The sequence below is a fragment of the Carettochelys insculpta genome, chromosome 4 (genome assembly GCF_033958435.1).
Source record: "Carettochelys insculpta isolate YL-2023 chromosome 4, ASM3395843v1, whole genome shotgun sequence".
Taxonomy (NCBI): Eukaryota; Metazoa; Chordata; order Testudines; family Carettochelyidae; genus Carettochelys; species Carettochelys insculpta.
Window position 1 is genome coordinate 58,881,918 of NC_134140.1, and position 25,235 is coordinate 58,907,152.

A 25,235-nucleotide genomic window follows, 5' to 3' on the forward strand; every position below is an offset into this window, starting at 1 on the left:
GATGGGCCCAACAGCACTCTGACTCTGAGTGCATTCCCACCAACTACCTGCTGGTTGGGTCAGGTGATTGCCTCCTGAGGTTTGCAACTGGGGACGCCCAATTTCGTATTCGTCTTTCCGCGGAACTGAGTGACCGATCCTGGCTTGGCTACGCTGGTATCGAGAGATGCAAGGAGGGTAAGATACACCCATATTAAGGAGGGTAAGATGTACCCATACTCAGGTCTCCTTTTGGTGCGCACAGTTAAAGAATTAGAGCTCTATAGATAGATGCTGTTGCATTAAGACGTCGTGGTATTGAATTGTAATGTAACCTGTTAACACCTGTACTCTGCTAGCATAAAGAAGTAGACAATAGCCTTTTGTAACCCCACGCTTATAACTATAGCTTAATAAACTTGTAACTAGTTAAGATCTAAGCCTGACTGCTGTCACTCTCTGTCACTGCAACACAGCTGGCACAATAAAAAGAACTTTAACCATTTGGTTACCACAGCCTGGCCATAGGTGAGAGTGCTAGGAGCCCTGCGCTCTAGCAGTTAAAGACTCGGATGGTAACAAGGGCATAGTTGGTACCTCACTGCACATTACCCGGCCACTGGCTAAGAAACAATTACCCTTTTAGTGACTGACGTATACTAAATTATATTTTATGTATTAAATTGACAATGTAGACAGTAACATTTGTAGTTTGCACAGCATACATTACAGATGATTACTTTTTACTTCCTTGTGAAGTGAAGCCAACATCGATCAATCATTCAGGAGTTTCATTTCAGATATACTGTCATCTTACAAGTTCTTTGAACATGCACTCAATTTGGTGTGGATAAGAAATCATGTAACTGGTTAAGAAAGCCAGGGCCTTTTCTTTGGCTATCACAAAATATGTGAAATATTGGTACATATAATCTTTAGAGGAAAGGTTAGTAACCACAGGTAGGCAGAACAATTTAAAAAAAAAAAACAACACACCAAACAAACCCTTTCTCCAGAGAGCTCTTCCATGTGGTTCATCATTTCTGGATCTGAATGAAATTTAATTTTTGCACTCACAAGAAGTGGCAAGTGATGCTCTGGTGGTGCCCTCCTCTATTCAGTGTGGATATTGAATCTGTATTCAAATGCCTTTGTTAGCGACCCCCACAGCGACCTTATTTCTGATGCTACCAATCCTCCAGTTCACTCACAGGATTTAAGAGGACTGGAATGTGGAAAACACCAATTTAAAAATAATTTACAAAAAGCTTTTAATAAAAAAAGATGACAATAACTGTAAAGTGTATTTTAGTGTGTATGGATGAGGTCTACAGGATGCTCAGCAACCTTACCACAAGAGATCTTACTATTAAAAAGTTAAAAACTACTATGGACAAGAAGCTATTACAATTTTCTTTCCTATTTATAAATGTATATTTATAAACCCCAAACTAACACCACTGGCTTTTTAGCAAGGTAACATCTACCACAATCCTCTAGTACTGCACCATTACCTGTCACAAGGGTTCCCAACCTCTTCCATACTGGAACCCTGTGACACTTTGGCAGAATCTACCTGCACAACTTTTCTCTAATTACTATGACGTTATTATGAAAACTGCTGTATCACTGCATACCTATTTATACACGTGAATGCCACTTTTGCTAATAACGGCATTGTCACGTCTCTTCAATACCAGGTACAATGGCAGGTTATTAGACTTCAGAGGACACCTATTCAGATGGAAGCACCTTGGCAAAAGAAGTTAACTCAAGCCTAAAAGAACCATTTTCCCCTTACCTATCTGCAGAGAGCTGGTGAAGAGGAAGGAGTGGAAAAGTCGCCAAATGCAGAACAAAGATAACAAGATACTGATGCTAGCTAGCCTGCAAAAACACTAGAAAGGTTCCATGGGTCAGGCAAGACTCACAGGATATGTCTACATAAATTAAAAATGGTGACTAGCTTGCTCTAGCCAACTTGAGCTCATGGGGCTCAGGCTATTTGTTTCATTCTACACAGAATTCTGAGTTCCAGAGTCATACCCACCCTTCCTTCCTTCCCTCCCCTCTGTAGCCTCCCCCGCCCCCACACTCTACACGATCCTAGAGCCCAGAAATCAATACAGCAATAAAACACCCTCACAGTCCCTGCCCACAAGGCCAAGTTGGCTAGCATTGTCTAGTCACAGGTTTTTCTTTGCTGCGTAAACACGATCACAGACCCACACAAAGCTTTCTGCATGAGATGTGAAGGTACAGGCATGCTTTCATAGAAAGTGGGGCTCAGGTTGGCTGTGAAACCAACCAAGGTCAGAGAAAGCAAGATGAGCTAGGTCCTAGGAATGGAGGGACTGCATAACTGAGAAGACAAGCCATGCAATGCTGGAGAAGGAGCTCAGATACCCTAGAGGACTCTGACCCTTCCTGAAGAATGCACTGGTGAGGAAACTAAGGCATGGAAATTCATGGAGAGGATTTTTATAGATTTCTCACACTATTAAGTAGAAAACAATTGTGTTTTCAAATTCAAGCCTCCGCCTGTTAGTTACCAGTTATACCTACCACTCGCCCTATGAGGAATTAATCTGTGACATCAGAGCAACCACATGGCTGGGAGTTCTGGTAGAAAGTTCCTTTAATTTACATCAGGGAAGCCTGAGTGGTCAGTGCTAACTCTAGGTACTGGGCAATTGGATTGCTGTGTCCAAGCTCTTAGGAGAGGGCACTAAATAGAAGGCCTTCACACCAAGACAATGCCTAAAGACAAGCACCTGGACTTGGTTCAGATTTTGAAGGCTAATCCAGTGGATGGCTTCCTCACAGCAGACTAGTGAATGCCCAAGTGAGCCCTTCAGCTAGGTTTGCACCCCAACCTCACTCTCATTTATCTAAACTCTTTATAATATGGTCATGGCCTCCTGAGACTGGTTCCAGTATTGTCAACTCACGCCATTCTATCTTGAGTCTTGCAATACTAGGCGTTTCTCTTTAAGCCCCAGATCCTGGCACTATTACACACACTTAAAAAGTGTATGTATGTATTTCTAGCCCTGATGGTGGTTGAGAAGAGCTTGAAAAACTTTAATCCCAAAAAGATTAAAAAGAATATAAATAAGCAGAATTTAAAAAAAATTATTTGGGAAGGGAGGATTTACCTCCTGGATCTTGGAATGCTTGGACATGGCAAATTTACGCCCAAAGACTGAAAACCCTGTGCAGTATCTATCCTGCAGCAATTAATGAGGAAACTCACATGGTAAAGATCAGAAAACCTTCAGACAGGGAAACAAAACTGCAGTGTAAGATATGTTTAAAGACACTAAAGATAAGACTGTATTTTATTTGTTTGCATAGGAAGTGGGAGGAGAGAGTTTCCACAGGAACAAGTAACAGCTGAAAAATCATTCCTTTAGACCTCCCTATTTCCAGTAATTACTGTCTTTCAGAAAAGAAGTCCCACAAAGTTACATTTAACTCTTAATATTCTTGACAGTGAAATGGGTGAGCTCAAGTGCACATTCAACAAGTCATAAAACATTTTCACAGCACATTCTGTACTCAGTATACATTCATAACAAAGCAGCCTTGGGTACCATCAGGGGCAACATGCAATCTGCATCTCTTTACCTGTGTCTGCCTGAGATCACTAAACCTATTGACAGCATAACAGAATTAAAATTGCTTGATCTGTTTGAAACTACTAAGAAATTAAATAAGTTCATTTAGATTTGTATATGAAAGCATTACAATAAAGACAAGAAGTAGGCTGAACTTTTTAAAAGACAATGAACATATGTACATTGAGAGGAAAGTCAATTTAATCAACACATCACATCAAGGGCCCTGAACCACTTTATCAGCATGTGTTGTCTCAGCAAAGATATATTATTGAAATGTAACGGAGAATGTGTTTCATAGTGTAGTTATTAACTTGTGCATTAGTCTTGCAAGACTGAGAACTCTATAAAAGATTTGGGTCTGTTATCAAAAACAGTCTGACATGGATTACAAAAAACACTATGCTGGTAGAGAGCCAAGTACAATGAGACCCTGATCCTGACTGTAGTTTCTAGACCTAGTGTATTACAAACAACAGAAAATTAGAACATCTTGAATTCTTCTGGGAAAGTCTTCATTCCCAGAAACCCAAAACTTCAGAGACTGGCACTAGCCAAGAGGTACTTTAACAAAATACTTATTCAAGGGCTATTTCATAACTGTTTAATCCTCATTCTTTCCCGTATCTGTTCTGATTGCAACAACCTCTCAAATTCACATGAATCTCGATATAGGTTTTCAGAGGATTAGCATGACAAGCAGTTTTTGGCATACTTAAACTGTGGGAGACAAATTATAAAAGAAAAAGGAGACACTGGGAGCTGTACTCCAGCTATCATTAAGGGTCGATGTGTTTGGGGCTTTGTTCAATCAAGTTCTCTTGGTACCAGCTCTTGCTGACTTCATGGTAACAATGGTTTCTATTCTACACTGAATGTCACTTTACTCAATACACTGTAATAAGTGTAGCAACTATAATGACACAAAATTATCTGTAATATACAAACAAACAGAGCCAAGACATTTGAGAACCAAGCTATAGATTACTATTGAGGGGAAAAAAAAGCCCTTGTAAAAAACAAGAGCTTTGTACCGAGAACTTGATGGGATTCCTGTGTTGCCATTTCCAGAAAGAAATAATAGACACAAGACAGTTTTCCCATTTGCCTTAGCAGATACTGCCCTAAAACTCCATCAATCGGAGTGGTCAGCTACCTTACAGGATTAACATCAAGTCATGTCTTGCCTTGTGAATCTAATGGCAAAAACCTGCAACACTGTTTTACCAAAAAAGCAGCCCATCACTCACTATTACTACTCTCACCTCAAGATACATAGAACAGATTAAAAGCAATGAATAATAAGTCTGCCATTCACCCACAACCTGGCAAAAATGTAAGAAACCCACAAACACAGACACCTTCTGATCACATCGATAGTGCCTTACATCTGGTCAACAGGCACTGTTCTCATTGAGTGGATGAGGGAACCTTTCTCCTCTCCCACTTTCACTTAGAATCTGGCTTTACATGGAAAAAAGTCTTACAGTCTCAGACTGTTTTATTTCATGTGAAGGCATTATGCCTTTCCGACACTAAAATATTTTATGAGCCACACAGAGAATAAATTCCAGGAAGTAAATTGCTTTTTGTTCTTTAGCATGAGCAAAACTAAGAGTTGACAGCACAACAGATGGTGCCTACACTGGGCCCCTAATGAAAATTCCCAGTGATTTTTTTCCACCACCCTATTCAGCTCATGATCCAGCCATAATAGAAGACTGTAGCAAGCATTCAGCTTTTCTATGCCTTACTCAAGCCAACACCAGCCATTTGGATGAGACATTAAGGGAACAGACACAGAGAAACAAAAAGAACACAAAAACAATTGAGGTTCACCAATACCCATCTCCCGCAGTTACAAGAAATCCATCTTGCAGAATACACTCACTTCATCTTGTAATAGGCACTTCAAGCTCTATGAGCCAAAGAAAGAAGAAAAAATTCATTACAGCACCAGCAAACATGCCTTCAGCAGAATTTCCTTTCCAATCTCAAATCTGGAAATCAGTTAACACACATACACAAATGAGAATTTCCTTAGTCAAACTATCTAATCCCTTTCATACTCTGGAAGAACATCAAACAGCCAAATAAACTGTCGTAACTTTCCAGGTGAAATTATGAGTGACAGAATCTTTTCCAGATCCTACCGGACCAGTGTCTGGGGGAGTCGCATGAAAAGGAAAAAAAACACCTCAGAAAGCACGATTTGGGACTAGAAGAATTAGGCACTTCTTTAGTTTATCAGCCCAAGCAGGTGCAGAGGGTTGAGTTTTTAAAAAGATGACCTGGTGTGAAATGGTTGGCAAAAACCCTATGACCCTCACACAGACTAGATTAACGTTGTTAGCCTCATGCAAGAGAGAGTACTTCTTTCCCTTACTTGCCACACAGAATGAGGAAGACCCTAAATGCAGATACCAGGATAACATCCTCTCTACAAGAGGAACAAGCTGTATTTGAAATTTTCTAGATCACTTACTGTACTCAAGCAAAGAATGAAACTCCCTTTACTATCATAATATGTAACAAAATTTCACAGACAACACAATGCATAAGATGCATTATCACAATAGCAAATGATTTTACATACCCAAACCAATGGGTTTCAGTTTCACAGATACAAACACAAAACATCCAAGTTTGAATCTAAACGTAGCATACTTTTCAAAGCTTGGACTCAGAGCCAAACTGTATCAGAGGTATCAGTTCTATATACTGTAGATAGATTGCTCCCAATTTTGTTGTTTGCTTTTTAAGCATTATAATGACACTGAACTGGAAAGGTTTTTTTTTTGTGATGCTCAAGCTTCAAATCAAAAAAGCGAATGATTCCAACTTCCCATATTATGGGATGTATGAGAGCATCACAGCAGTCATAGCACACCCAAAAAATTATCTCAACAAAAAAACAAAAACAAACACACCTCAGAATACTCCTACAGCCAAAGCAGATCTTCTAAGAAACAGTACCAGGATCTCAAATTGTGGAAAGAGTAATCAACCTGTCTGGCTTTAATCTTTTTGTTAGCTGCATTTCAGAGATTTAAAGTCTGCATGCAATAACTAATCTGTAAATTAAGGAATGCGATTATCACTGCCCAATGGATTTCTGAAGCAACCTTTATATTTGCATGTTATTGTGTACTAGTCTTAGCGGGTAATCATAATGCATGATCAACTCAAAGCAAAAAAAAATTAAATTAAAAATAAGCAAAGGATGAATTGTTACTGTGAGTATAGTAAGAACACAAATGCCCCCATCCAAAAACAGTGACTATTTTTCCATCTTCAAATTTGAAGGTGTTTTGTTTATCAATATTTGAATATCATAATACCTATAAAATAACAAAAAAGTGTCCAGCCTCAGATCGCAGTGATCAACTACAATACAGCACTCAAAGAGCATAGGTAAGCATGTCAGAAAACCAAAAAATGTCTACCATTATTGAGACACAAGTAACTTGCAAATATTCTGGAACTCAAATTAAAGGCTAACAGAGAATTTTATATATGTTTCATTGAAGGCATATAAATATCACCTGTTTATATTCTATTTTCCAGCAGAAACCATCAGTAATTATCTCATTGGTTTCACTTGTTACGTACTGGAAAAAACTGCACTGGGTACCATCCAGTAAAATTCTAAAACTATCTGTTCAGAGAAAGAAATTGCTGGCATGTAAAATAACTGTGGACACAGAGAAAGAAGCCTTTTTCCCAGATCAATATTAGAAACAGACCTGTCAATGTCACTCTAGGCAAAGTGCACAAATGAATATCACTGTGGACAAAACAGCCTGAAGGTCTCATCACGTGAGACAAAAAACATTTCAGTTAGAATAATTTAAAAAGCTATTTTCTAAAACTGACAAGCACAAATGTGCCTCATTCCCAAGTCTATATAGTACACTCAGACCAAGGAATGCATGCTCACAGAGCCAGCCAAAAGAACTACTAGTCACTTTCAAGTACCAGACTGAGTGCAATCATGGTATTAAGAGGAGAAATAAGCATTCATAAATCACCAGGGACAGTATAAAGAGAGGTCACACAAAACCTCTTAAACAGGAGAAAAATATGGTCCAACAATTTGACTAACATAACATCTTGCTTTTGCAAGACAGACATTTGATAGAAACCATGGGGCTTTGCTTCCTGGTATCAGGTGTGGGAGGAGAGAATATTAGGGAATTAACACTTGCACTTTTCTGAGAAAGAGTGCCCATGGCTATTTGTTCTCTTTTCCAAATAGCACTGCAGTCTCATGGCATGCTCAGAAGTTATTCACTGACCCTCTTGCATAGTGAGCAAAGAACAGGACTAGAAACAGAGTGAAGAAGTCAACCTTTTCGAAAGAGAAATATGGGTTTCCCTTTTCCCCAAGTCCCTGAAAGTGTAGCACATGTCTCTCAAACATGAAGGACAACATACATTACTGTTATGGTGCCTCTCTGGATTATAAACTCTTTATTATCTCAAGATAGTTTATCCAAAAGGAAAGTGACAAGCCGAACATCCTACTAAAATACTGGGGAAGGAGGAAGGAGCCATGTTGTGGGGTTTTCCCCACCTTTTTACCTGGCATTGGCTGCTTTAAGGTCGCAGAAGTGTGTAAGTAAAGTTTTCACTACATCACTGCAAACAACTTTAACTACATCGATGTGACTCAGCCTCTGTCGCAGCTGCTTGGCCATTTCCCAGAAATCTTCAGAGAGCAGGTGGTACAGCTGTCCTTCATCTTTGCTCAGCCGCCCATACCAAGACAGAATGTAATCTCTGTAGCTGTAGTCAAACACTAAGAAGAGAAACAAAACAATAAATAGCAACATCTAATATACCCAAATAGGAATAGGGGGATTTCGAAGTGTGTGAAAAGGACCCAGTGTAGACGAGCCGTGCACAATCAAAAGAGCACTTTTCAAGTGCTCCGACCACCGTTACGCTAATAAGGTGCTGCATATTCATTGCAATGCCTCACTAGCATATTTTGATTAGGTTCATTATCATGCCCCTTTTGAAGTTCTGGGGCTAGTTTAGACATAGCCAAGGAGAATGGCATCCGCCAAAATACTGTTAAAAACTTTTTAAAAAATTAGAAAGCCAATTAATTCTTGATGGATGAAGACTATTTAGCAACTACTAAGATACCTAGGAGGAAAGTTACATAATAGAAATCATACTGAATCAATTACTCAAAATTAAAGGAAGATGCAGGATTCTATTTTCACATCAGTGTAAAAGAGTGTTTTTCACTGAAGTTACACGGATGTAATTCTAAAACTCTAAGGCTTCGTCTACACTAAGGGAAAGTTTCGAAACGGCCATACTAACGGCCAAATCGGAGAATAATAATCAAGCACTGCAATTAATAGGAATATGGGGATTTTGACATTTGCAAGGTCCTTTCGAAAAGGACCCCCCATGTAAACAAGCCACACGTGAGCAAAATGCAGCACTTTCAAAGTGCTGTGGCCGGCAGCATGCTAACGAGGCACCAAATATTTATTTCAGCACTTTATTATTATTCTCCAATTTGGCCACTAGCATGGCCATTTTGAAGTTTTCCCCTAGTGTAGATGTAGCCTAAGAGAGAGAACAGAATGAGAGCCATTTAAAAACCTCTATACGCCATCTCACAACTTCTCAAGTATCATATATCCCTTTAATAGACGCGGATGAAAAATGCTATACAAGTTACAGATGAAATTTCATTATTTTCTTGGCTGAGCTAGTTAAACATTACAGTAAACTCTTTTATCTGGTATTCGTCCAACCAGAACGCTCAAACAACTGGCACAAACATGATGCCACTTCCTCTTCTGAGAGCAGATCTGAGTGCAGGAACAACCTGGGGGTCGGCCTGCTCAGGCCTCACTCCAAGCTGCTAGAGGGGCTCCCAGGGTTCCCCAGCCCTGGCAAAGTCCCCAGGCTGGAGCTGCCAGCTCTCAGCCCTGGGGCTGCTGGAGGAGCTCTGCTCCTCAGCCCCACAGGTCCCCCAACTCCAAAATTCCCTGGCCCCGAGACTGCCAAGGTTCCCTGGCCCCAGCCAGCTCCCAGGCCCAGGGCTGCTGGCAGACCTCTGCACCACAGAGGAGTTCCCCTGGCCCTGCCAGCTTTCAGCCCCTGGGATTGCTGGAATTTCCCAGCTGCCTCCCAGACCCAGGGCTGCCACTGGAGCTGCACGCCAGCTGGAGTTCCCCCAGCCCCAGCTGGCTTCCTGGGGCTGGAGCTGCTGTAGGAGCTTTGTACTCCAGCCAACTCCCAGCTGTGGGGCTGTCAGTCCCCCCCGGCACCCTGTTGGGGTTCCAGTGGCTGGGGCTGCTGGCAGGACTCTGTGTCTCAGCCTGCTCCTAGCCACAGGTCTGGCAGTGTCCCCTGCCGCCCTCCCCATACCCCGCCACCCACCCACCCACCTGCTGGGGATCCTGACGCTTCTAGTATCCAGCAATTTTGATCATCCACCAACCTCCCAATCCCAGGCTTGCCAGATGTGAAAAAAGAGTTTACTGCACATGAGGTGTTCTAAAGCATGGGTCTGCTGCATGTAGCTCTTTAAGGGTTTCTTTGTAGCTCCTGATGCTAAAAATCGCGAAGTAAAAAAATCCTCCAGGTTATTTACGATCTAAAAGCCCAACAATGAACAACTCATATCTAAACAGTACATGATATGTAATCTCAAAATGTTGAATAACTCCACAGTGTCCTCCAGAGAGAGAGAAGGTTTGGGAATGTAAGTCTGGAAGACAGTGGTACAAACACACACATCAAGTGTGAGGAAATGGAACATGTAAAAAGTTTGCGAAGTCCCTGCAGTAAACATGTATCACATTACAAATCAGTGCATGTACGTTGTTCTTAAAATAGGGGAGACAAAATGTACGGTTAGACATTATTTGTTAATGACAGTCTCGTATTCACATGTACCGTGGCTCTTAAATTATTGAGTTTTCTACCAAATTGGAAAAAATGGCTCTTCTTGCTATGTTTGGTTGCCAACCCTTGTTCTAAAGAACGAATTGGTGGAGAGCCATAGTAAATGAACAAATCTTCTAGAATGAATATAACATCATCTTCACAAAAGCACTCATCTGAGTTTGTGAGCTCTTTGTGACAAAAATATCTTACTTTGGGTTTGCAAGACCACAATACATCTATGATGCTATACAAGTAAGTGATTATTAAAATTAATCTATTTCAACACTCTACAGCCCTGGAGTCTCTATAAACCTCTCTCAAAACACAATTTTTGAGTCAATAATACATAGCAATAACACCTGAAAAAAATTAAATCTTAATATATAGGTAGCTGTTAATCAATACTATTTTTAAGCTACAATGCACAATCCTCCAGACATTACACACATTACAGTGAACTGAAAAAGCATCCATCTGATCAAATCCCAAAGGTTTCACACTAGCGTTTGTCATCAAATAGAGAGAGGGGGGGAAAAAGGATAGAACACACACTTTGACTGTTTAATTTCTGGGGGAACATAAAGAGAAAGCACAGACACAATAGCTCTTGGTAGTTCATAATCATTTTCTGAAGACAGAAGTTTTCACCGCTGCTTACAAGCATGCTTAAAATGTCAGGTTTGTGTACAGCTATAGGTAGCAAATCTATGTCGGCACTAGAAGTTCGTAACAGCTAGCTAAACACTAAAGAAGAGCTCTGTGTAAGCTCAAGAGCTTGTCTCTCTCACCAACAAAATGAAATAAAACAATATTACCTTACCCACCATCTCTCTTATACTCAGATTCAGAGATGCTGACTCTGTGGGTGTTCTTGGGCTGCAGCACCCAAGGGGAAAAATGAGTGGGTGCCAGCTTGGTGCCTCATGCCTGCTGATGGCCCCACAGATCCACTCCTTCCCTGCCCTCCCAGTGCTTCCAGAGCACTGTGCATAGCTGATTCCCGACATTCAGGAAGCTCCAGCAGGGCACGGGAGAAACACGGACAGGCCATGATTGTTGAAAGAAGCAGAGAAGAGATGGGGCAGATGGCAGGGATGGGGCATGATGGAGTCTTGGAGGAAGGGGTAGAGTGAGGGTGGTGCGTGAGAAAGAGGGAGTTCAAGCAACCCCTGGATGGAGGGCAAGTCAGCACCTATGTTCAAATCTATAGTTCAGCTAAGTTTCCTGGTTGCTCAAGACCTGTGTGAGAAACATACCAGAACAGAACACAGACAAAGATTACAATTACAACAATGCCTGAGCATTTCTAAAGGTCAATTTAAAAAATTCTTAAACGTCCTGTGTTGCCAAAAAACACGTCACAGGCTTCTATTTCCATCAAGTGTAAGTGACTTGTAATGACTGTTTCAATTCCAAATGATTACACTGAAAAATAAGACTGCACAATTCAGGGTCCAACCCTGCCAGATGCTACAAACCAGACCTGAGAACCATGGCACCATTCATTTCTATATAGGAACTGAAAAACAGGAATGGAACAGGCTGAACATCTCCTCATTCAGATGATCAAGGGTTTTCCAAGACTGGGCACAATCCTGCTTCCAATGGTTTTTCCAGTACTTGTAATCAAGCCAGTTCTGACCCTTTGTGTGTACAAACATATTAGATCCCTTCTTAACATGCCATGAAAACCTAGAGCTCCTGTTTAAATCAGTGGAAGTTATGCATGCCTGGTGCCTCCTAAAACCTGGTCCTTTGTGCTCCAGCTGCTCATACTCTATTAACAGTTGGCATATTCATAGATTACAATAGGGTGTGCAAACTGGGGGTGGGGGCAGGCACAAAATTTCAAGAGGGGGGGACACAAAGCACAATTGCTCCCCCCGCCATGGGGGCCCTCTGCAGCCTCCCTATAACTTCTGTCACAGCTGTTCTGTGCTCGTATGCTGTGCTGCCTGCCCTCCCTGCTGTCAGCAGAGGGGTGGATTCATATTCATTCCCTCCCCCTCACGGGTGCCCTCCATTGCCTCCCTGCAGCCTCTGTTGCATGGTCGATTGCAATAACTGCATGTCAGGCTACTTCCGAATTATGGAGTCAGTTTTTCGAAGATGAAGTTCTTTTGCGTGCCTTGCACATACACTATTGAAGGATGATGTGCCCTGTCGTAGCAATCACCATGAGGTATTTCGATCTGATGATCGAGATTCCCAGGATTTTGGAATTATTTTCATAGTGTTTTTGCATGTGTCCTTTAATCTTAACTTTGGTCTTCCTCTTGTTCTCAATCCACATGACAGTTCACCAAAGAGGATTTCTTTGGGAAGACGTTTGTCATTCATTCATCTCACATGACTGAGCCATCAAAGTCTTCTGCTATTGAGGATCGCCAAGAGGCTGGGTATGCCATCAGATCTTGAAAGGACATCTGCATTTGAAACTCTGTCTTGCTAGGTGATATTCATAATTCTGCAAATGCAGAGAAGATGGAAGCTGTTCAGTTTTTTCTCCTAGTTGGAGTAGGTGGTCCATGCCTCATAACCATATAGCAGCATAATCACTACACATGCCTGGCAGATTAGTATCTTTGTTTTCACTGTCAGCTTAGGATTGTTCCATGCTCATTTCATAAGTCTGCCAAAAATAGCAGCTGCCTTCACAATTCTGATGTTCAGTTCTTCATCCATGGATAGGTTTGTGGTGACAGGAGATCCAAGGCAACAGAACTGTTGAACCACATGTTATGGGCTGTTATCCAGGATGACATTGGGTCACTGAGGAATACCTTGAGTGAATACAACAGTTTTCTTCATGCTTGTGTTAAGGGAAAACAAATTGCAGGCTCTGGATAGAGAATCCATCAGCAGCATGCCTTCATTATGAGCAATAAGAGCTACATCATCTGTAAAGATATGTGGGACAGCCCCTGCTCTCCAACACTTTAGGAGTAAATCATAGAGGAAGGGGAAGAGCACAGTCTTGTTTGCCTTCAGGACTTCAGCTTGGAGTCTATCATTTCCTGGCACTTTTCCATTGGAAAGAGCACCAAGAGCTTGAGAAAGTTCCTCCTCTGTAGGCTCTGCATCTAGCTCAGGCATTTGTGGAAGAGCTGGGACGGAGGCTGTCAAGTTCAGGTTGTATTGTACACTCGTGGGAATAAAGACTAGTGTAGCGTGCCATCCATCTGGACATGTGCAGCTTTTTGTATGTGATCACCTGTCCATTTAAATGCTTCAGTGGGATGACTTTAGTCATGTTTGATCCGAGTGCTTTCTTCAATCAATACATAGTTTTCAGGTCACACAAATCAGATGTCTTTTGAATATTAGAACATAGATCAGCCCAATACTTGCTCACACACCACCTGGAATCTCTTTGAAGAGCAGACCTTACATGTCAAAGTTGATCTCTTGTGCTTTGAGATGGGTTCTTTAGGTTATTCAGATATGCCTTGTGTTTTTCTTCAAGAAGAGACCTAAGAATGTCAGCATTTTCTTCGAGCCAGTCTTTGTCAGAGAATTTACATGTTCCAAAGGCAGATTTGGCATATTTGTATATTGTACCTCTCAGCATGGACCACATTTCATCATCAATAGTTTGTTGGTCCGGTTTGTGTTCCATTTTGCAGGTGAGATCCTCTGTGAAGACAGAGCATTTCAATACATCTCTGGCATAGAGGGTGTTTATCTTTGGCTTACTGCATTCCTTTGTCATATAGAGTTTCTTTGGGACAATCTTCACTCTGCTGATGATCAAGGAGTGATCAGCTTGCAATCTGCGCTGTGGTAGTACTTACTGACCCTATTGAAATTAACTACATTTGAGCTGTCCTTTGCCTTTTACAATATTGAAAATGAAGACATGCCAGTTCCAGTGCAATATCTATGTTATGTGACTTAACTATAGAATTATTTAATCTTATGAAGATTCCCTTCCTTCCATCATTCTTTTAATCCAGGGCAAAATGTGCTGGATCAAAAGAATTTTGAATCACGTTCAGATCTCTTTATACACTGTTGAGTAGCACTTCACTTCGCAAGTAGTCCTCTAAACATAAATGAGATTACTTTTGCAAATAACTGTCACAATATGACCAGAGATTTAGAATCTCCCCAGTCATGCCTCTCAGTTAAGACTCACCTTCTTTCAGAGCTTTATCCATATTATGAGAAATGACCACTCTCCTAGACTGAAGTGATTCATGTGCATTTCCAGACAAATGACCCTGAAATAAAAGAAGCAAGGAAAGAATCAGAACAGAATAAGAAAGAGGAAAAAAATGAAACACTCAAAATAAAAAACAGAATCAGCTCATTTTTACATGACACTCGTGATATCTAAGATATTATAGGAAAATACCATTGATTTGTTTTAAAGCTGATGAGGGCACTTATGGTGAGAATTTAGGACGTACTGGGGATATAAGCTCTCTGATTTGCATTTTTTTATTTGCTAAGGGGAATTGTCTGCCATTTGCAATCCCTTCAGTCAACACTAGGACACTAGCCATGTCCAGCACGCTAAGCAATTAAAAATGTTCTAGTAAACAAGATGATAATCTACACATGTATAAGACCTCAGGAAAACAAACTTCCTGGAGCAGCAGTTCACACAGTTAGAAAGACAAACATTGCTTCTTGGTATACCTCTGCAAGAGGCCGGTAGCTAACATTAAATCATGCCTAAAATACATTTTGCTCAGCCCGATGAAACATTTCAAAATGTGAGACCTTTAAGTTTTCCAAAGCACTTTTCAATTAAGTTTTGTGATAGTCTTGCCAAGAACATCCATGACTACTTATTTTAAGCTGCTGACCTAAACAGGCACTTTGAGACCAGGTCTACATTATGAGGTTCAAATGATTTTACATATGCAAATCCAGCTATGAGAACTGCATAGCTGAAGCAGTCCTACCCATTTTTGCCACCATCCACACAGTGAGAGGCTGACAGAACAAACTGTCCCATCGACTTCACTTATTCCTCACAACTGCCAGAAATACTGGGGTGATGGTGGTGACATGACAGTTTGAGTTAGTGTGTCCCCACTAGGTGTATGAAATTGAACTCTGGAAGATCAACTACCAGCACTTCATTCTTCCCATAAGTGTAGATGTACCCTTAGATATTAGCTTCTACAGCATCAAAGCAGGAGAGAGGAGGGTATTACCCTCACTGGAGCACAATTCTAAAAGCATGTCCAGAATGGGCAGGATCTGCAATTCAGGATTTGACATTGGATGTGGCATGCAGCCATATTGCTTTACTTACACACACACACACACACACACACACACACACACACACACACACCTAACTCCAACAGATGTTGAATTGCACTGATACAAACCAGATTAATTATGCTGATGTGAGTGCCCATATCTGTTGACAGGAAAGAATTAGCATGTCCTTATATCCATGCACTAAGTTATACCAATACAACTTTTAAATACAGAGAAGGGCTCAGTCCCTTACTGAAGAGGGCAGTTTAGAAATGTGCTACTGGTAAATGTGAAAAAGTTATTGGGGTGAGGGAAAATTGCAAAAATCCTTCCTCTGACTCTGGCGAGAAAAAAAAGTCTCCCTAATGAATGAAGTGTTAGAATCTCTCTCTGTCAAAACTCTCTCTCATTTTTAAAAGAGTCTCACAGCTCAGTTCATTTTGGTGCAATTGATACCCTATCTTTTTATTATGATGAATATACAGAGCCTAGCACAAAGCACTTCTAATTGGTTCCTGATCCCCTATCAAAGACTTCAGGTGTTACCATTACAGTAATAATTCTTATAAATCATAGCACAATCAATGAATTAAACCATTTCACAGGATGCTCTCATATCAATATTTTCTAGTATTTAAAACCTAGAGTCATAAGCAAGTAAAGAGTTCTACACAACACGTGCAAGGAGACAATTTATCTAATCTCAAGCAGAACAATCGTTTTGGCCGTCTGAAACTGACATTCCAGATTTTTTTCTGAGTCTGAAAAATATTAACATTTTTAAGGCTCTGGTTTGTCACTTTTGAGACAATTTGCTTCATGCAGCAAATTTATAAAACCCATCATGGGATTACTTCAGAACTTCTGTGCCTTATTCATAGGAAGGAAATAAAATTATGCCTAATCACTCCATTTTAAAAAGAATTGGGGAGAGAGTCTGCTGCATAATATATTTCATTTACATTTCTAAGGAAATGCAACAGTAATAATTCAAATGGTCCTGGAATCAAAAGCATTTAATTCCATCCCAGGATCGTAATACAATTATTAAAGGACTCAGTGTTAGGTACATTGTACAGATACAGCACAGCACATTGAATTTTCTGAGAAATACTTCAGAGTGACACTGCAATGTACATAGGTGGTCATAGACAGTACAGCAGAGTGACACAGGCATCTGTGTCGAAGGTCACAGACAGACAATGTAGCAGTGCCACAGTTTTAGAGAAAACAGCTCCAGACCGGCAGGGAGAAACTGGGACAAGAGCTAAGCAAATTTTAGGCTGCCTACTATACAATTCTAATCTCTAGGGAAAGAGACCTCTGTGATATATAAAACATTCATGTTTATCTATATGAGGAAGAGGTACTTTTTCCACATGAAACCATCAGAGAATACACTATTAACAAACCACATTTCAGGACATATCTAAACAAAAGCAACTGATGCGTTAAGTGTGAAGAGAGATCCCTACCTACAAACCCCCATTCTCCCTCCACACAGTTTTGACAGTCAACTGTGTTCAACACCCACCAGCAAAGTCTCTCACACCTTGTCTTATGCTGAATTTTTGTTTATATCCGCCCATCCATTCAGCTCCACTGGTGCTGGCAAAGGTGGGTGTGGCAGTGTAGACAAGCCACCATGACCAGTGCTCCCATCTTTGCTAACACAGGTAGATTTGCACCAGCTCTAGACGAAAAATTTGAGGTCTTCAGAAAATCCTCAGTGCAGAGACAGCCTCAGAGTTCTGAAAAAGTAAGCATGTGCCACGCTTTGGTACAAGCAGCACTGAACAGCTGACTGCCCACATGAGTGGGACATATGGGTGTTAACACTGTTTCACGCAAGGGAAACTGGAGGTAAAGGAGCATCTGGGTGACAAACACCACAGATACTGTAGTGTAGGTAGGCCTTTATAACTTCCTCTGCACTGTTTCCCCTTGCTGCCAATATATCTGTGCCTCACTTTCACACAGGGAAAAAAAAAGGAAGTTCTGATTATAAAGCTCAGACTAGAAAGCATTGAATTCATTTTCTTTATTGTTTTCACATCTAAAGGAAGTGTCAGTCATTTACAGGAAAACAGTACAGCCATTTCATGTCTGGTCCCAGCACAGAAATTGCACTGGTTTAATTAAGATACAGTTTTAAATTAATTTAATCGAACTGGTAGAAACCCCTACACAGTCACTCTTTCAGAGCATTTTAATCCTAACTTTTGTTAATTCGCTTCATTCTGGCTTATGACACAAAACATTTAAACGGAAATAGAAGAGCGCTCCCAAATGAGACTGACTGCATTGTATAACATCAGCTTAAAACGTATCTCCCGTTAAACCAGTATAAATTTCTCTTTGGATGGCTCAACGCAGGCCTGACACAGGGAGACTGTGGTGACAAAAAGATAAAAAATTGGAATGTTTTGAAATAAAAGGTACAGTCCCTTAAATCTTAGGCCATGGCGCTTCAAGGCAAATCTTCTATGGGAAAAAGTTGGATATTTTGCTGGAATTTTAGATAAGTAACTGCTACCGAAAAGCATAGATTCATGCCCAATCACATGTTGTACCTCTACTTCTAGGGTCTATTCTCAAGTGCCACGAAGACAACAGAAAGAGACATTGATTTCAGTGGGTATTGGACTAGGCCTAGCTGCAGATCAGAACAGCTTCTGTGAAACCTCTACACTAAGGTCCACCTCGTCTTTCTCGGCAGGCCTCCTTTGCTCCCCAACCCAATCTACTGCTTCCCGTTTTCAAGAGAAATTGGATAGCTGCCCAATCACGCAAGCAGAGGAATCTGTCCGACAGAGTCCCTCACATATGATGGTGTGAAGGCAGCAAGGGCATATACCATCCTTTGTTGAGGTAATGGTATAAGCATGAAGACCTCCAGAACAGCAGGCTTGAGTTTAAGTGCTGTTAAAGTTAATGAAAAAAGCCTGAAACAATAGGTCAAAGAGGTATGACCTATCCACTGACTAGGCGCACATTACTGACATTCATGTCACAGAGGCTTGAAAAAAGTTTCTCTTCATAACCATGAAAACTAGAAGCATTCTTTTAAAAATGAAAGCCGAGATTCTTACTTCATGTGACTCCAGATGCCAAGGCCACAGCCACATCCATGTGCTGACAGTGCTGTGCCTTACTCAATCCCTGAATATATAAGCATCAAAGAAGGATTTTTGCAATGTTGTTAGCAAGAAAAAAAAAACCTATGCACTATGCCTGAAATGTTTTTTTGGAAATCTAACAAGTGTCATGAAAGATTGTACAGACACTCCCAAGCCAACCGACCTATTTTACTGGCTATCAATTCAGAAGATGTCAGGCAATTTGCAAAACAGTATCACAACTGCTTCTAAGGGTTAAAGGTAATACACATCTCTTTTCTTCAAAGGGTCTACTTTGGACACAACTTCAGCTGCACTGACTGTTGCCACCTAATGCACTCTCACCTGCTCAGATAAAAAGAAAATCTTGCTCTTTTTTGCTACGACCCTGATCCTGCTCTCACTGACTTTCAGCCTTACCTTCTTCTTAACTGACAAAACACCTAGAGAGATACCGTGAGTTTTTCAATGGTTATGTCTACATGAATTCTTCTTCCCAGTCACGACATCTGAGAATGCTTTAAAGTTCTGTTTATAATCAAAGAGCAGCTATTAAAGCAGATTGTACCAATCTCTGAACCCTCTGGTACTTTGTAACAAATGAAAAGAGGAAAAAATGGGAGCTCTGAGGTCACTTAAAACTGAATACAGATTTGAAAAATATTTCTGGCTCCTAAGGATTTCCTGCATGTATGTTTGTTTACATGAGAAAAGGAAGTTTGAGCTGGCTGGAGTCTTTCACATCATATTTGTCCTTTGTCACTGACACGACCTGCGTAAGACAGACAACAAGACCCTTTGTGGCTTGAAATAAAATCCAAGCTGGCACTGAGCCAGAACCTTAGACTGTGTTGTACTATTTGCTCAGTAATGGAAAAATTACCAAACTAATATCATTTATTAGTGTGGCACAATTTGATTAACTTACAACTTATTTTAAAAATAGCTCATATTCATTTAAATTGTAAAGATTTAAGTAGATACATTAACTACAGAGATGGAGACGTACGAAGGTCAATATTTACAAGATGCAATTCAACATACTAACATGCAACTTACTGTATGAATATGTAACACCACAAATCAGACAACACACACAATACAAAGCATAAACATCAGCCAGCACATAACTTGAGGATAGAAAAAAGTATCTCTCCCAGGCAGAGGAAAATTTGCAGTAAAAATAAAACCAGCTTGGCATTCAGAATATAAGATACATAATACTACTAGCCTTTGTGCAAAGCATTTTCCTGTTTGAATCTGTGGGCCAAAAGACTAAGTCCACCATAATACACAAAAGTCAATATCCAATGACTCATCTCTCTTGCACTATCCAATATTGCAGCTACTAACATTTTTCTTAGTTTTCACCCTCTTGTGATGTACATTATCAGATTATAGTATAGTAGCATCCTTCAGTCTACGTAGGCTATGGATCGCGCCCTTCGTAGTTCCATTTGGGATCATCATTTGCAGCATCGATTGTGACTGTGAAGGCCCACACGAGAGTGACAGTCCTTCCTGCATCTGTTGCAGGTGTAATGGGTGTCTGGCAGGTCCTTACTGTGCTTTCTGTGGGCTTGCTTCTCCTCTGCTAGCTGTCTGATCCTCATCTCACCCTTCTGAAGGCCCTTGTGTAGTCCCTGCTTCCATCTGCTGTGATCATCTGCCAGCTCCTCCCAGCTGTCTGGCTCGATGCCTACCTCCCTGAGGTCCCTCTTGCAAACATCTTTGTAGCGCAACTGGGGGCGTCCGGGAGGTCTTTTGCCAGAGGCTAGCTTGCCATACAGGATGTCTTTTGGGATCCTTCCATCATTCATCCTGTGGACGTGGCCAAGCCAGCGGAGCCACTGCTGCCTGAGGAGGGTGTGCATGGCTAGGATTCCAGCTTGCTCAAGGACAGCAGTGTTGGACACTCTGTCCTTCCATGATATTCCAAGCATGCACCTGAGGCAGCGCAAGTGGAAGACGTTCAGCCTCTTTTCCTGGCGGGTGTACACGGTCCAAGACTCGCTGCCATAAAGGAGGGTGCCGAGGATGCAGGCTCTGTAGACTTGCATTTTGGTGGGGGTGTACAACTTGATGTTATTCCACACTCTCTTGCTGAGTCTGGACAGAGTTGTGGCTGCTTTTCCGATCCTCCTATTTAGCTCAGTCTCCAATGACAGGGTGTCAGTGATGGTGGACCCAAGGTAAACGAACTCGTGGACGACCTCTAACGAATAGTTGTCAATGCTGATTGATGGAGGCTCAGCAACGTCTTCAGCAAATACATGTGTCTTCTTTAGGTTGATGGAAAGCTTGAAGTCCTTGCATGCTTTGGAGAATGGATCCAGCAGTTTCTGAAGCTGGTCTTCTGTGTGTGACACCACAGCAGCATCATCTGTGAACAGCAAATCTCTGATGAGGACTTCCCGCACCTTGGATTTAGCTTTCAGCCTTGCAAGATTAAACAGTTTGCCATCAGATCTTGCGTGCAAAAAGATGCCCTCTGTTGAAGATCCAAAGGCATGCTTTAGGAGGAGCACGAAGAAGATCCCGAACAATGTCGGAGCAAGGACGCATGCTTGTTTGACGCCGCTCCTGATGCTGAAAACATCCAATAATGTGCCGTCATATTGGATGGTTCTTCTCATGTCTTCATGGAAAGACTGGATCATCTTGAGTAAAATTATCAGATTGGACTTTGGTAATCAAAAGTTGCTACTTCCGATAGCATTTTAGTAGATTTTCCATTAGTTCAGCTTTAACCAAGGTGGCTATATAATTTTCCTACTAAAAACTACCTTATGAATGGTACTAACATATGAAAATCAATTTATCAAGAAGTTATGCATCACTCACACCAAGGACTGGTCTGAACACAGTTTTTATATAATTTTAACTCTGTTTAGAAGCCACCATAGTTTAAACAGTGCAATCCCCTAGCATGGAGACAGTTCGTGACAAAGAGGCCCCTTGGCAAACCGTCCCCTGTTCTTTGCAAACAACTAATCTCTGACCTGAAAATTCATTACACCAATCAGATATATTGCAGGGTATAAACAGGAATAACACAGAAGTATATACAGAAGATTCATTAACTTGTCAAGATTCTTAACCACTGCCAAAAGTAGTACCCCTCTGGGTAATATTTAAGGAATAGTGTAATCATATGGGAAGTGTCCTTTGTGGGCTTGGGCAAAAAGTTAGTAACATCAGTGTTACTAAGTTAGTATGCCTCAAGTGATGGCCCACTCAAGTAGAGGGGAATCATCACCCAGCCCTGGCCAGTCCATACTGTAATGCAAGGCTCAGTTGTCTAGCCTTGCTCCATCCCAAGATTCTCAATAGAAAAATCACCAATTGCAAACAATTGTGACTGCCTGGAGGTATAAAAGGAACATTAAAACAGACAGGGAATTGTCCTGTCTATGAAGAAAAGTGACAGACTGTTTTGCTATAGCAAAGCAAGGAAAGGCACTCTGTATCCATTTACAGGGGAGACAACATCCTCCCCAAGATTTACCATGAAAAATTGGATCCTAGTTCCTAAGAAGTCAGCCAGCTAGCTCTGCAACAGAATGAACATGGGGGAAAGGGAGTGAACAGCAAAGCCCTGTCCCCCCGACAGGATAACACCAACATGATTTCTGAAGCCAAATATTAAATGTCAGTCTAAAGAGTGTTACCCAAATGAACAGCCAAAACAAGCTGTGAGACAGAGATAAAGATGACAAAAAGAGGAGAGATGAAAAGAAAATTGCAAATGGGGGTAAAACAAGACAACTGTCTGAGTAAGCGTAACACAAGAAAGCTGGGTGCAAGTCCATTCTATAGCCAAAGAGTTATGGGAGCAAATAAAGTGAAGCATTTCCAAAAAGATTTAATTCCCTTGCATCAGCCTTCACAAGAAGAGGAAGAAATTACCATTCCAAGATTACTTTTTGCACGTAATCAAAGCATATTCTGTCAGATTTTGCATTCTAAGGAAAGCGGCATAAAGAATATTGAACAGATCTATAAATAAAATTAAAAAAATACTATGTAGCGGACTATCAAAATCATGAGCCTAATTCTGCAAGTGAAAATCCCACTGCAGGACTGGAACTATGTAATAGAACCTTAAAATCCAGAAATATTTCTGATGATTGGCAGGTGGTACAATGGATGCATTTTGTTTTATTTGTCATGAATTTCTAATTAGTAAGAACCACTTCATCATTAGGGAAGTTAGTTGACTGCTTCATTAAACAGAGATTAACAAACCACTTGGATAAGAACAAATAAGTACATCTTTAGATGTTAAAATGCAGAGAAGGAAAAACCAGTGAGCAATATTGAAGGACAGTCCAGAATTCTTGGTTCTTGGAATCAGAAGCCCTGTGATCAAAAGGCAGTAGTAAGAGAACTGTGAACAGCAGATTGTCAAGACAGATGTAAGTTAATAGCAATACACCTTAAGAATCAGTGATTCTCTCTGTCTCTCTTAAGGATTGGGTTGGGGGGATAAATTAGATGTCAGCAAGTAGATTTTGCAGAAAACATTAATGTTTTAAGGTTATTATAGAAGTTTCTGGGACTGTGTCTACACTGAGATAAATATGAATTTATATTGATTTTCTAATTTTGGAATTTATAAGTTTGATTTTGACTATCCTCACTTCACACCATGCTCCCATAAATGCTATGTCTACACTAGCCCTCCCTCCCTTCAAAAGGGGGATGTTAATGAGACACTTTGGGATATGCTAACGAGGTATTGCAGCCTCATTAGCATAATAGCAGCCACGGCACTTCGAAAGGGCTGCTTTCAATCGTGCATGGCTTGTCTACACAGGGTTCTTTTCAAAAGGACACTGCAAATTTCAAAATCCCCTTATTGCTATAACCAAATAGCAATAAGGAGATTTTGAAATTTGCGGTGTCCGTCTACACAGGGTTCTTTTCGAAATGACACCGCAAATTTCAAAATCTCCTTATTGCTATAACCAAATAGGAATAAGGGGATTTCAAAATTTGCGATGTCCTTTTGAAAAGTACCCTGTGTAGATGAGTCACACGCAATCGAAAGCAGCACTTTCAAAGTACTGCGGCTCCCATTATGCTAATGAGGTGCTGCATATTCACAGTGTAGACATAGCCAGAGTCATTGCTGCCACATACACATTGGCTAACATTGACTGTTACAGTAGTGCATTGTGGGAAGCTATCCCACAGTTCCCTCATCCCCTTAGCATTCTGGGTATACTTGCTGGGCTTGATGTCATCTTCCCCCATTGCATTTTCATCATTCCCCTCCCGATCCCAGAAAATATGTCGATCCCTGGAAATGCAGAAGACACTCGAAATTAGGAGGAGGAATTTTTGGATTCCCCACACATTACATTGCCAACATGGGTGCAGTGACTGTATTCTCAACTGGCCTTCCATCCCAGCTCCCATCATTGCAGAAATATGATCCCTGAAAATAATGCAGGGACCTGGAATGTTAGATTGAGAAGAATGCAGGAGAAAAGAATTTTTGGTTTGCCCCTACACTGTATTGCCAACAGGGGTGCAGCAACTGTATTCTCAACTGGCCATCCATCCTACCTCACATCATCCCAGAAAACAGAATTGCTGTTTTACAACAGCAGCAAAGCACCCTGTACCTTAACCACCAGGGAGAGACGTCCCCACAGCAGCAGCAAAACCCTCTCTTTCTTGCAAGACTGGCAGCATTGCCAGCACTGAACAGCAGACACGTCCTTTTATTGGGTTGGGTCTGGGGCTACCCACGTGACGTGGCTCAGCATGGGCAAGACCCCAACTGTGTGGTGCCTGTGGGAGAAGTTAGGCGGCTCGCACACAAATGTAAGCCACTGAGAAGAAATTTCTTGGTGTGCTATGCGAGCATGACCCTCAGCACAGCTTTGTTGACATCAGATACGGTGGCACAGGGGCTGGCACCAGGTCATGTTAAAAAAAAAAAAAAAAAAAGCAATTGTACAGAGAGAGTTGTGAACTCCCTGCAGGGGCTATTTGAATGGGTAGATGCGTGCACATGATTAACAGCGTAGAAAGAAAGAAGCCATTTCTCAGGCTCTCATAAACTAACAAGAGCCCTCAGCTACAGGCTTGCTGCTCCCACTTGGAAAAGAATCAGGCTATTTCTGTTACTGCAGAGTAGTGGACAGAGAAGAGCACCAAGGGGCACTGTGGGTTACATACGGGATACCTCTGAAAGCTAAAATTCAATTTTAAGGTGCGGCACTTCCACACTTGCCTTTAATCAAACTTCTGAATTCGAGCTTGACACTATACGTGTCAGTTAACTGCAATTTTGTAATCTAGAAATTAGTGCACCCAAAATCAAGCTAATGGTATTTACAGTGAAGACAGTCACATAGTTCAA

The 25,235-nt window shown here is 41.1% G+C and overlaps 1 protein-coding gene across 4 annotated transcripts in view; it reads right to left on the minus strand.

Annotated features, from left to right (window-relative positions):
• Nucleotides 1-25,235, minus strand: part of SNX25 (sorting nexin 25) — a 152,308-nt gene that overhangs the window by 119,244 nt on the left and 7,829 nt on the right. For all 4 annotated transcript variants that reach the window (XM_074991844.1, XM_074991845.1, XM_074991843.1 and 1 more), the window contains exons 2-3: nt 14,659-14,743; nt 8,184-8,400 (exon numbers count right to left, since the gene is read on the minus strand). In XM_074991844.1, the coding sequence (XP_074847945.1) occupies nt 8,184-8,400; nt 14,659-14,743 (302 nt within the window). The remainder of the gene's footprint in view (nt 1-8,183; nt 8,401-14,658; nt 14,744-25,235) is intronic.